Genomic DNA, 13,050 nt, shown 5'->3' with positions numbered 1-13,050 from the left:
CGTTTTCTTCCGAATATCTCTCCTGCTCTTCCTCCTCTGTGAGCAGGCATGTCTTTCTGTCACCTCCTTGACACTTGGTCTCTAGATCTGCAGATCTACGCTGTGACTCCAGTGTCAGACATCTCTGATGTGCCTCAGCTGGAGCGTGTGCCCGAGAGGATCAAGAGCTTCTACCGCATAAACAATGTCAGCCGTTTCCACTATGACAGGCCTTTCCACAAAGGGCCAAAGGACCGCGAGAATGAGTTCAGGGTACGGTGAGCCAGCAGTGGCACTCTCAGTCCATTTCTGCCACAGAAAATGCTGAAACACTAGTAAAAGACACTGAATAGATCAAACTCTGTGGAAACTGCAGATGATTCATGCAGTGATTTTTTTTCTAGATGAATCTGGCCTTACAGGTGATGTAAGCGCATGTAACACCCCCTGGTGGCCACAGAGGAGGAACTAAAGTTTTTGAGCAGGAAATACATCTTAATATTTCTCTATAACTTTTAACACCCATGACTAAAAAAAGCAAAGATTAGCAAAGGAAACATCCTTAGCTATCAAGACTAACTGCTTCATCAGGAAGGATGTGGTTTGATCAGATCTGACTGACTGTTGCCTGGCAACTCAAACAACCCACGAATTATCAACATAGTTTGATGAGGTTTTCAGTCATGTCACAATCACACCTGGTCACTATTATGTAATGTCAATCACATATGCCACCATGATTTTTGAGACATTTTACCCTGGTGTGTTTAATCCTCTGTAGATACTAAGCTGCCGAATGTTGTGTTGAAATCTGAGAAATGTGATTGTGATATTAGAGTCATCCAAGTATGACTCACTTGTTTAGCAGCCTTTGTAACTTACAGTGCTCCCTCTGTGAACTGCAGGTGCATTAGTCATAAACTGCAAAATGATGTAATGTAAGGAAACTGTGTTAATGTAGTCTAAAAAGGATGTCAGATGTTTTCCAGGACTCATGGAAATGCCTTCAAACAACCTGTTCTGTCTGATCTGTCCAAAAACCCAGTGATACTCACTTTATGATATAAAACTGAAATTGAATTCAAATTAAATTAAAAAGCTGAAAGCTTCATTTTTTTCTTTTGAAATGACTTTAATGATAAAACAATTATCAGAATTACTGATGATTCATTAACAAACTGATTAATTTTCCATATGTACTGTGAGTACAGCTGACAGTGCTAACAAAACCTGCAACCAGCAGGACTTCAGAGACTTGGACCAGACATGATACAGTAGTTTCTTCTGACACACTAACCTAAATTTGGACTTTTACTCTTTACTGAACTGACCTACATGCTACACTAAAACAACTATTGAGGTATTTCCTCCTCTGGCCAGGTTATTTATGTATTAATACACACTCAGTTCTTCACTAGACCTTCGTGATGTCACCAGATGTGGCTGATAACCTCTGTTCTCTTGATGTTTAACAGAGTCTGTGGATCGAGAGGACAACACTGATCCTCTCCCGTCCTCTTCCCGGGATCTCCCGCTGGGCGGAGGTGGAAAGGAGAGAAGTGGTGAGGAGCTCAAACATTAATTCTGTCATCTTTTATTGCACATACTTCCTCTTGAGGGATGCTTTTCTTAAGCTCTCTTACTTACCGGTACTAACAGATGTGAAGTCACGTTGGTAGCCATGCTTCTGAGGGCATATGTTAGACTTAATAATGTGAAGTTGTTTAAATACACATACTTCCTCTGCTTTCCTCATAGCTTAGGGTAAATGTGTGTATTTATTTGCAGGTGGAGGTGAGCCCTCTGGAGAATGCCATTTATGTGGTGGAGAACAAGACCCAGGAGCTGCGGACTCTGATCAGCCAGTACCAACACAGGCAGCATCATGGCAACATCAACCCGCTCAGCATGTGCCTCAATGGGGTCATAGATGCTGCTGTGAACGGAGGCATCGCCAGATATCAGGAGGTACTGTTGTAGGGCGGAGGGAGGGGAGGCTGCAGACATGATGAATGATGAATCTGTGTTCTAGGAGATCTTCATCCTTTAACTCATCCTCTTCTGCACCAGGCCTTCTTCGATAAGGACTACATCAGCAGTCACCCAGAAGATACAGAGAGGATCACACATCTGAAGGATCTGATGCAGGAGCAGGTCAGACTCAGCTTTGACGTTCATCATATGGGGAACAGCTAGTTTAACAGACTCACACGATGAGGGAGTAAACATGATGTTTAGTGCTTGCTCTTCTGATTTGCTACAACAGGTGCACATTCTTGGAGTGGGGCTGGCTGTTCACGAGAAGCTGGTGCATCCAGAGATGCGCCCACTGCACAAAAAGCTTGTAGACCAGTTCCACATGATGAGGACAGGTTTACACCATGTGAGTAGTCCCGCTTGTGACTCAGTGCTCATTTTTATTCTTGCTGACGTACGTGAACGTTGCCCTATTTACCAACTGTAATTTGTGATGCGATGATAATTCGGTGGTGTTGTCCACGCGTGTGCAAAGGTTGCAGTATGTTCATGTGCCGATGCTTCGATGCATGTGTGAGCGGCGTAATTATTCAGAGCAGTATATGGTTGGGTCCCAGCAGGGTGTGCAAAGCGTGGATCGATTCGGCCCTGCAGGCTGTCCCGGGGTTAACTCTCCTAGAGGCATCCTCTCCTCCCACAGCCACATGAGCCCTGAGAGTGTGCGCCTCATACACAGGCACAGGTCAGTCACACACACACAAGAACGCACAGACACATCTGTAATCACAGCCCAAACCTTATCTTGCATATCTCATTTTAACCCATAACTGGCAGTGAAAAGTGTTTTAAAGCTTGACAGAATGTTCAAATGTAAAAGTAAATATTTTACCAGGGGCTGAAAGTTGTCGCTGCGTGCATATCTCAGCATGCATTGGCAAAGAGGCAGGACAGGTGAATGTTTGAATAGGCCACACAAGAAATTCATTTGGACGAATATCAAGAATACCATTCAGAGCTGCAGCCCCACTTGGTGATACGGGCTTATAAAACAGTTGTGTTTTACATTAAAAACCTTGACTATGGCAGTTTCACTACAATGCAGATTAAAAATGTCAATGTAAAGTACAACTTGACCTTCTCTTGAACCAAACCACTTACTGTAAACTGGGATATACAGTAGCTGCGTAGGTTCTACAGGTAAATCCACAGACGCACAGAAATAAATGTTTTTAAGTGTCCAACATTGTCTCCGTCCTACAGCCCTCTGAACCTTCAGGGCTCAATCCGTCACTCGTCCTCCTCCCTGTCCTCTCACACATCCAGTGAGGCAGGAAACCTTGTCATAATGACTGACGGCCTGATGGGAGAGCACCCCGAGGAGGCATTACACATGCAGGTAAGGCTCGAAATGAAAACATACACTGGCTTGGATGTAGTGCCAATGTTATGAATTTGTTTTGCTTGTGCAAGTGCAACTCATTTGACAATTATGTAAAACATAATACTCTACCCAATGCTGGCGTAATACTTGTATGATTTCCTTTGTGATTATCAGTGTTGATACCCTAACTATAAGTGCTTTTGGTAACAATTTATTCGGGTCCTATATTTTCTGGAAACTTTTCTCTTTATTTCCTAAAAATTAGTTGGTATTTAGCTGTAAATTACTTGGACATTTGGTACTAATTTGGTACTTATAAGGGAAAATTGAGTATTACAATGAAGTTAATTAGGGGAAAGAAAAGCAAAGTGCTACATGCAGGTTAGACAAATGCAATGTGCATGGGCTGTGGTCGTAACATGCAGAAAGTAGTAATTCTTACAATTATTAAATACCCACTTGTTTCTATTTAAGTTTTTTTTAGAAAAAAACTTGGAAATTATGTAGCAGGTAAGTGGAAAATAGTTCAAATACTGTATATAGTGCAATATAATGAGCAGCAAAATTGTATGGACTATTTGTGGAAATGATAAAAAGGGTTTCCTGGAAATTAGCTGGAAAATATGGGACCTATAAGATATAAGTGTTACCCTGCTTTTTTAATGCTGCTGTTGTAATGCACATAAACTTTTATCATTGGTTTTCTGTCTGCCAGATAAAATATAAGCATTTTCCATTCCAGATCAGTGCTTTAATAGTTTTTGTTACATTTACAATATATTGTATTTTGCAGCCGAGCCCCTCCTCCTCCAGCCTGAGCTCAATCCGCTCCAACTCTTCCCAGATTATTAACTCTGCTCCCTCGAGTGCCAGAGGTAAGTAACGCAGCTGCAGAAAGCCACACTGGAGATAGATACAGAGACTGAAATCATCATTACCCTGACCAGCCTCGATATTTCTCTATCCGTGTATATTTATGTCTTCATGGACGTTTTACCAATCCCTTGGTAATGAGGTTGTTGCAAGTGGAAATGGTAAATTTTCCATGTCTCTTCTCTGAACAGGCTCTCCATCCTTGCCTGATAAGGCCAAACACAACCGGGAAGTTATGATACTTTTGCCATCTCATCGTGAGAGGGCCAACAACTCCATGTACTACAACGTGGCAGAGAATGGACAGGTGGGACTGGAACTGGGAAGTGTCAAGCATGTAATTTTTTTGTAAAAAAACAAAACTGCTAATAACTTGTAACTGTACATTTTATTTTTTCAGAACAACCACATGCAGCGTGCCTTACTTCAGCAAGTTAGCCCCTGTAAGCCGTGTGCTGATCCTCACATGAATCTGCCAGAGAAAGGTAACACGCAGACAGGTTGCAATGCACAGTGTTCTGTCCATGACGTGTATCACAGTGTGTGCTGAGATAGGGGTTTATTCTCTCTCCAGTTTTTCCCAATGCTCCCAGCAGCTGGAGTCTGGATGGAGAGAACAGGGAGCAGGTGTCCTACATGCCAGCTTCTACTGGAGGGGTGATCATGCCCCCTGTCCCACCCAGGTCCTTCCCACCAGGTACTTTCTCTTTACGCTCCACCATTAGTTTTACTTGGTGTTGAGAGCATGTGTTTTCATATTCAAATGTATTTCCCTTTTGACCCAGCCTCAGCTGATTCTCAGTGATGTTATCCAGACTAAAATCTGGTAGCAGAAACTGAGCTTGTCAAGTTTAGAAAGGCTTTGAAAAGCTGTTTATGGGGCCTTCTCGTCACTTATATGAATTTGACTTGTGTTTGCAGGACACTTCCTGATGCACTGTGACGCGTTTCACCACCAGAACAGTGACCCTCCTCCTGCCCTACCTGTCCGCTCTCTTCGAAAGGTACACCCATCATAGACACATCAGTCTGTACAGACTTTAAGACAGACAAGATAAAATGTCGGACTCAAACTGTTTTTTAGCAGCTTTTTGGTTTCGATATATTATGCATATTTGTTGCTTAGTTTTCTGCAGGAAGTAGTTAGAAATTTCACTTCTGGTACATGTTTTATCAACCACCTTTGGGTTGTAAAAGTTATGTGCGATTGTTTGATGGTTTTGCTGTGTTCAAGTTCAATTGGTTGAACTGAATTTTCCAGACTGATTCAGTCCATTGTTACAAGCCAAACTGTGGCTCTGTCTATTCCTCCGTCCAGTTTTCTACACTCCTCCTCATTCTCCTGCTCCCTCTTCTTCTTTGTTCTTGTTCCATTTTATTTAAATTTACATAAATACATCACGGAGATATGATGCTGCTTTGGACAGCATGTTTTGAATGTTGTTTAGTCATGTAACCCTGCCTTCCCAGACGCTAAATTGTCAGCTCCCACATATTGTCTTCGCTTACAGTCAATTTATTAATCATACACCACTGCAAGTCAAATGACTCATAATCACTTTGTGATAATTACAAAGCCATATTTAAGTGTCTCAATGTTTGAAATATGTCAGAAAGATGAAGTAGCTCCTGACTGTCAATCTTCTTTCATGTGAGACTTGCATTTCCAATATTTCTGTCAGCATGTGAAAGCAGCAAGAGCAGTGTTGAAATTCACTCAGTCCTTGACTGAAGGCCTAGAGAAACACACTCATGACGCCCACTGTCTCTCTCGCTCTTTCTCCAGTCTCCTCTCCACCCGATCCCTGGCTCCCCCACCAGTCCTCAGTCAGCTTTGGGGGGCAGTAACTCCACTCTGTCCGGCAGCGCCAGCAGTGGTGTTTCCTCCCTGAGTGAGAGTAACTACGGAGGTCAGTATCCAGACCCTGGCCCGATCAGGAACGACGCCTTGGAGCCTCTTCCCAGTCACCTGTGGTCCCCTCCTGACGAGTACCTGGCCTCTCCCTACATGCATCTCCACTACGGCGGACCAGAAATCGACTCCGTGGACCCGGTCCGCCCCTTCCATTACCGCAGCCCTGCCTCACACCCGCACACCCACCCACACCCTCACGCTCATGCCCACCCTGGGCTGGACAGCCATTCCCACGGGCCACCACCTCATCACCACGCTCCCCCTCATGGCCCTCACCACATCCCCTACCGCAGGCCTCAGCCTCCAGCCGTGCCACCTAAACCCTACCTGAGAGAGGGCTGCATCCCCGAGGAGGAGCTGCCCCCTCAGCCCATCCCGCTGCCCCGTAGGATCTTCCACTCTCCTCACGGCCACAGGGAGGACCAGGGGAAACACGCCTGGGAGCAGTGCATCAGCGAGGAGCACGAGGAGACACAGTGATGAGGAGGCTCCAGTTTTATTTCAGTTAGAGCTTTCTTCTCCTTGTCTTTTTCCCTTCATGTGCACTGAGTTAAAGGAGCAGTAAGAGAAAGAGTCTGACGCGAAGCAGTGGAGTGTGTTCAGTTGACCCTTTTCGCCCTGTGTTTTAATTTCAGTTCACATGAAGGGAAGAAACGAGGGACCGAACCTCGATGAATCTACAGTATGAGGCACAACTGCCGTCACTGCTCCGCGTGGCCTCTTAGATATTATTAAAAGAAAATTATCTGTTGAACAATAAGACAGATTCACTTTGTTCAGAAATTGATATTGATTGTACACAACTGTACAACTCGTCTGTGAGCATGTTTTTTCATTTGAGAATAATAAGACAACAGTTTTGTGAAATATGACAACCATGGTCATAACCAACATGATCCCAGGTGCAGTATAAGCTCTGAACTCCCTTAATTTTGCTTTTCATCTCATTTTCACAACACGAGGCAACTACAGAAGGTTATTATTCACAGAGAAGTGACTTCTCTGCTTTAAAGGCTTCATATATACAAATTCTTATTTTGATAAATTTGCTACATTATAGTGTTTTCAAAGGCTTATGTCCATTATGTTTTTCAAAACACTGTTAAGTGCTCCTTAATAGTGAATCATATCAAATGGCGCACTGTATTACGTGTTGCTGACGGGCTGTCATAAATCGTAGGTCTCTAAGGTTGGACTTGCAGCTCTCCTCTCGGACCGGAATCTCAAGGGACAATGAACTTCAGTCTATGACAGACTGACGATTTCCCATCCGCACCATGCGTATGGAAACCTACGTGAATGTATTCAGATGAGGTGTTCTATTTGTATTGCACAAGCTGCAGTCCTGGTTTTCGTTAAAGTGCTTTAAGTTCAGTCCATGTTGAAGAAGTCTCTATTTGTCTCTTTTGTGTGACAAAGATATCTTGAGAGGAGTGAGAGCGTTCGGCAGGCTGAGGGGAAGCTGAGGACTATGACAGGCAGCACCTACACCTGTCACGTTTCATGTTCACGGCGAACATAGAACAAGGACTCTCCACTTCACACCTCAACCACCTGCTGGACACTGAAAACTAACACCAGTCCCATTCTATCTCTCTCTCTATCTCTCTCTCTCTTTTTCCCCTCCATCTTTTTTCCTTCTCTGTATGGTTGTCAGACCATGTTAAGCAGTGAGGGCTGAGCCTGGACATCTGCAGTGGCATTGCGTCACATCTGACGCTGATGACACTGTCTAGAAGCCGCCCGCTGAGTGGCCAGTCGAGGAGCCCACTCAGACAGCGTTGGAATTGCCTACCTGCCTTAAGTGCACTCAAATGCAGTTTGACCCCTCATTCAGACTGTGAGAAGCTCAATTAGCGACGGCCGCTCTCCTTTTCATTCTGTTCACTATATGCTTCCTGGAGGAAAAAAAAAAAAGATATCTACCTACAGTAGTGATGTTTTTGTATGGTTTTGTCCCGCTTTGGTTTCAAATTGTTGTTTGGTTTGTAGCGCTAATATTTCTTATTCTGCCTGCGGCTCTTTCTCGATCACCTTCTGTTGTGTGAAAACTGATGATGTGTTTCAGTAGAATGCTGAAGCCCGGACTGAGATGGAGGTTTACTTTTTTGTGGAGCAGAAGAACACAGCTGTTTATCGCGACATAGTGGGTTGGAAGGATATAGCTAATATTTTAACAATTAACTTGTTTTCCTGGTTGTTTTTTTGCAGGTGGATGCTTTGTGTTACTGTACATCAAGTTGTCAGCTGACTAGACAACATCTATTTTTGTATGTGAGATCATCAGTTGTGTGAACATATTTCAGAAACCGTACCAAGTCAGAAGGTACTGCATAGGCTGCTGTACTTTGTATGGAGATGATCCTGAGGTTAGATATATACAGTATGTGAGTATCTCTTGTGAGCTTGATGGCACTGAGGATAACTGGTGACTGAAGTGATACTCAAAATATAGGTACAATAGAATTTTTCAATGTAAATTCTGTTATTGTACATACAGCAGTATTGTGAAATATTTTTGAGAATTATTGCAGACGCCCCAAAAAGGTTTATCGTTGTTTTGTGTATATACATGTACTCCAGAGATCAATGTAATTGATAAATATCTATAATCAGTGTTTGAAAAAGGACAAATCCATTAGACTGTGGCTGTCTCCACCGTTCTTGACTTTGAGTCTTCTCATATAAATACTTTATACACTTTTCAATGTGCTTTCCTGTACATATGGTGTTAGCATGATCGAACAGTGTTTGGTTGTAAAAGTGGTTTTCCTACTCCCATAACTGCTGTGGTATGGAATTCATTAACGATGCCAAACATTAAAGACAATCTTTTATCAGCTCTAACGCCTTCCTCCTTACCTTTGCTGTGCTGTGACTGATGAAGCAGTAGGTGCAGAGGACAGCAGAGGGCGCTGTCTGTCATGGAAATACAAGACTGTGACACCGAGGTGGTGAGAATGCAGAGTTATGGTAATTTCCCCACTGTTTTGTGTGTGTTTGTGTGTATGTGAGTGTGTGATGTACATGTGTGTACCCCTTGCTCCACCACAGATGAAGAAAGATGACAAACTCGTCAGCTGCAGTGACAGCTGAGGTCCCTGCTCTCACCAACTCAAGCTTCACACTGTCACTTAACGTCCCACTTTGATATTCATAAGAAACACATCTTTTCATTTGATTTACAGTAATGCCGCTGGTGAAGTTTCATTTGTTCACATGATGAAAGGAAATATCTCAGCGCGCTCTGAATAAATGTTGGCAGGTACTATTCACAAATCTTTCTGAAGATATGGAACATGAATGTGCTTGAAAGTCAGTTCACACCATCTCAGTGATGTGTGGCCCACAGATGGCACAAGTGACCCATTAAGACCCTGAGTATCACTGTTATAGTAGAACTCTTGATACCTTCAAGGACAATTAGAAATATCAGACTCGTGTTTCGTTTGAAAATATAGCATGCATTGAAAATCATCATCAAATGACAACTGGCTGATGGATGAGCTCTTTATTTTCCTTTCTTTAATACTAAAACTTTCAATTGTTTTTGGACTCACAGGATAGATAGATAGATAGATAGATAGATAGATAGATAGATAGATAGACCTGTCATTTTCGCTTTGCCACTCATTGGACTTCAGCTGAATAACAGTGAAGTTGCAGGTGTGAGCTGAGTCTGTTTGCCTCTGAGAGTGAATGTCTTTGGCAACAATGAGGAGTGTGCATTCGCAGTGTCTTGCATATCCATGATGCAGTCATAGGAAAAAAAAAAACGGGGTGGATGGTGGGGCGGGGTGGGGGGGGTGGGGGGGGGGGTGTAGGATGAAAGGATCCTGGCTGCCTCTCCAGAGGATGATGATGCTGTGGTGCATGCTGATGCAGATACTGAATTTTATTTTTGCAGCATCACTGAGGCTCCTCTCATTTTTCTACTTCTCTCCCTCTGTCACTGTCCTTTTCTTTCCTCCTCACAAAGCCTGTATTTTGTCTTGAGGGATGTTCAGTGATTGATTTCAGTATAATAACGTGCACAGCATGTGATTCACGACCTGCTTTTTGTCTGTGCACACTTACATGCATGTCAGTGCATTGCTTGGCATGCGGGCAGAGCTCTTGTCTCTTCTGGGGTGCCACTGTCTCATTCTGCAGTTATTGTTTGGGGCACAGTAGCACGATATTGTGAAAAGCACCTCTCATAAATTCTGGCAACCAGAATGACAAGTTGCCATCCAGCCTCTGTTTGGAGGAAAACAAAAATAACCTGGATCTGGCATTGCATCTTGTTGTGTACTCTGTTTTTTTTTTCCTGAATGTGGGTCCCTGTGCTGCTACATTCATTTATCACTGATTTAGTTTAAAGACTGTTTCTACTGTTTGAGTGCCTATGAAGAAGATGAACAGGCATGTTGTGCCCCAGATAGTTACAAATAAAAGTAGAAAAAAAAACTAGGAGACAGATAGATCCACCATGTCAGGAAACAAAGACTTTTAATAAATGAAACAATACTAATAAATAAAGATTAAACAAGTTGCTCATTCAAAACAAATCCAACAAAATGAACATAACACTGAACGGTAAAGTAGCACAGATTATTACAAAAAAAAAAAATCCCCCCAGACATTTACAAATTTTCTTAAAAACTTCAAGAGGCAAACATAGACATTGTATAAAAGCATCATACAGTAGAGCATTTGTCATCTGAGTATAATTTACAAATTTATTGAAGGATAAATACTCATAGCTGATCTCTAACTTGAGATACACATGTAAAAACTCTTATTTAAACATGTATCTCTCAGGTGAGGTTCAATAACAGTGATGAGGTGATGATGAAAGCAGTCCATCAATTCATGGGAAACTTACAAATTATCTATAACCGTAAATAACTTTGAATAGCTTTATCCACATCTCCATTGGTCTCTTCTCTGTTGGTGCATCATAGAATAAAAGTCAAGAGCATCTCTGCCAGCGGATATGGCTACATCAGGCGTTTGTGGAAGAACACTTCGCAGCTGTCCTTCATCTGACTCTCCAGACGTAGAGACGCAGAGGCTACATCAGTAAGGAGCAAACTTCTGTCTCTCTGGCTTTTTGATGCAGTTGGCTGAGGAGATTTTGGCGGTGTAGGCGGCCAGACTGGAGTGGGAGGGTGCTGCAGTGACAGCCACAGTGGGGGCAGGGCTGGACAGAGTCAGAAAGGGGACGGACTTCACCCCCAGCAGGCCTGAGAGGGGCATGGCGCCGTATGGGGTGCCCAGCATATGAGCTGGGGTCAGGGCGCCCACAGCGGCCAGGGTGGGAGCGGGGGAGGCAGCTGGGGAGGCTGGCTGGGTGAAGGCCATGTTGAGGTCGACCGGAGTTGCCATAGTGGCTGCCTGGGCCGTGGATTTGGCTGTCTCTAAACTATGAGGGCAGAGATAGGAGGAGGGAGGATAGGGAGACAGGGACAGGACAGAAAAGGAAGATTAGAGGATTATACTGTTGCTGCAACACTGGGTGAAGTTTCTAGAAAATCATTAAAGGGGAACTCCACCAGTTTTACAGAGTCTGTTTACAAGTCTTGTTGGGAGTACTTCTGCATATGTGAAACAAGTTGTGCAATGCCTTTTGTGGGTGAAATCTGATAGATTTCCTCAAATGATGTCACTTGAGTCAGTGTTGGTTGAGTCCGAAGACTACAAATCTAAAAAAAAAAAAAAAGAAATCTGGAAGAAAATCTGCAGATGGAAAGAGGGGAGGTTACCAGACCTCTGCAGCCCCCTCCTCATCGCTGCTGTATTAACCGCTACTAGCATAACACACACACACTGAATCGCAGACCAAACTGTCAGTGGTTGAGTTGCATTACAGGTAATACAGGCACCAGATTTTGACAAAGACGCAAAATCCTGACATCTCTGGTTCTGCTACATTGAGTTTTATCCCTTTCCATTGTCAGTCTGATGCTATTACAGGAGTGCAATGCTACACTGGTGAGTCTCTCCCAGATACCAGAGCTGTACACCAGTTAAACTTCAAAACACATATTTAACCTTAATGTTTTGTTTGTGGTCATGGAGGCACTTGGCCCCTCTTTAAATGATAAAAAAAAATGCTTATTATTGTTTTATCAGCTTGATACTTCATGGTATTTCCTAATTTTATAGCTGATGCATGAATGCATCAACGGTTTCCCTCCTACTTATCCTATCAGAACTTTTGTTTGTATCCACTGTGCTCCTCTGATATGTTGAGCACTTCCAGACGCTATACTGTGACCTATTTTAGTCCGCCTTTATCGTTATCTGTCAGTTTAGCTTTGTTTCCTATCATTGCTATGCTGATGATGCCTAGCTGTATGTATTCATGAAACTGTCTTGAGGAGATCAGTGCCTGAACGTCCCATAGTTTCCTGTAGCTAAATCACAGCACAGCCGATGTTCTTCTCTTTGCGCCAAATCAGATCTTCGACATTATTCAAAGATTCCAATCACTTTTAAGGCACTACACAATTTGCCTTCACAATATATACTATCAGTGATTTGCTGATCCCTTACTGTTCCACTGGGCCTCTAAGTTCATCACAACAGAAGTTCTTGGTTATGCCCTGCTCAAAGTTCAAGACTGGTGACCAAGCTTTTTCTGGTCTGGCTCATAGACTATGGAGGAGTCCCCCTGTGGGGGTCAGATCAGCAAACTTATTGATGGTGTCTTGCCCTAGTTTGACAAGCTTTGCTATTGTTTGTTGCTATGAATCATTCATGCTTTTATCATCTTTTCTTGGCTGTGAAGCAGTTTGTAGCCCTAGTTTTTTAAAGTGCCGTATAAATAAAATTGAGCTTTCTCACTCACTTACTCACTAGTTTTATAAGAACTGCCTCTAAACATGATTTTGAGATGACAAGTCCGCTGCAGGAAATGGCATTTTACTTCTGTTTGGAG

The 13,050-nt window shown here is 43.1% G+C and overlaps 2 protein-coding genes across 4 annotated transcripts in view; one reads left to right on the top strand and one right to left on the bottom strand.

The window, feature by feature from the left end:
* Nucleotides 1-8,972, top strand: part of LOC139620713 (dedicator of cytokinesis protein 3-like) — a 50,202-nt gene extending 41,230 nt beyond the window's left edge. The window contains exons 42-54 of one of the 3 annotated variants that reach the window (XM_071476515.1): nt 86-252; nt 1,455-1,541; nt 1,768-1,947; nt 2,050-2,133; nt 2,246-2,362; nt 2,577-2,698; nt 3,217-3,352; nt 4,131-4,212; nt 4,402-4,517; nt 4,611-4,695; nt 4,785-4,907; nt 5,132-5,214; nt 5,997-8,972. In XM_071476515.1, coding sequence (XP_071332616.1) covers nt 86-252; nt 1,455-1,541; nt 1,768-1,947; nt 2,050-2,133; nt 2,246-2,362; nt 2,577-2,698; nt 3,217-3,352; nt 4,131-4,212; nt 4,402-4,517; nt 4,611-4,695; nt 4,785-4,907; nt 5,132-5,214; nt 5,997-6,605 — 1,991 coding nt within the window. In that variant the 3' untranslated portion in view covers nt 6,606-8,972. Of the gene's footprint in view, nt 1-85; nt 253-1,454; nt 1,542-1,767; nt 1,948-2,049; nt 2,134-2,245; nt 2,363-2,555; nt 2,699-3,216; nt 3,353-4,130; nt 4,213-4,401; nt 4,518-4,610; nt 4,696-4,784; nt 4,908-5,131; nt 5,215-5,996 lie in introns of all 3 variants that reach the window. The other 2 variants (XM_071476514.1, XM_071476513.1) reach the window with 2 other exon arrangements.
* A 1,627-nt stretch (nt 8,973-10,599) lies between these two features.
* Nucleotides 10,600-13,050, bottom strand: part of LOC139620712 (poly(rC)-binding protein 4-like) — a 35,121-nt gene continuing 32,670 nt past the window's right edge. Inside the window, exon 14 of the mRNA XM_071476512.1 lies at nt 10,600-11,532. Coding sequence (XP_071332613.1) covers nt 11,187-11,532 — 346 coding nt within the window. The 3' untranslated portion in view covers nt 10,600-11,186. The remainder of the gene's footprint in view (nt 11,533-13,050) is intronic.

This window comes from Trachinotus anak, unplaced genomic scaffold (assembly GCF_046630095.1).
Source record: "Trachinotus anak isolate AG129_WGS33_773 ecotype Australia unplaced genomic scaffold, CSIRO_AGI_Tana_v1 ptg000004l, whole genome shotgun sequence".
Classification (NCBI taxonomy): Eukaryota; Metazoa; Chordata; class Actinopteri; order Carangiformes; family Carangidae; genus Trachinotus; species Trachinotus anak.
The sequence above is the reverse complement of the archived record's forward strand: the minus strand, read 5'-3'. Positions and strand labels throughout refer to the sequence as shown.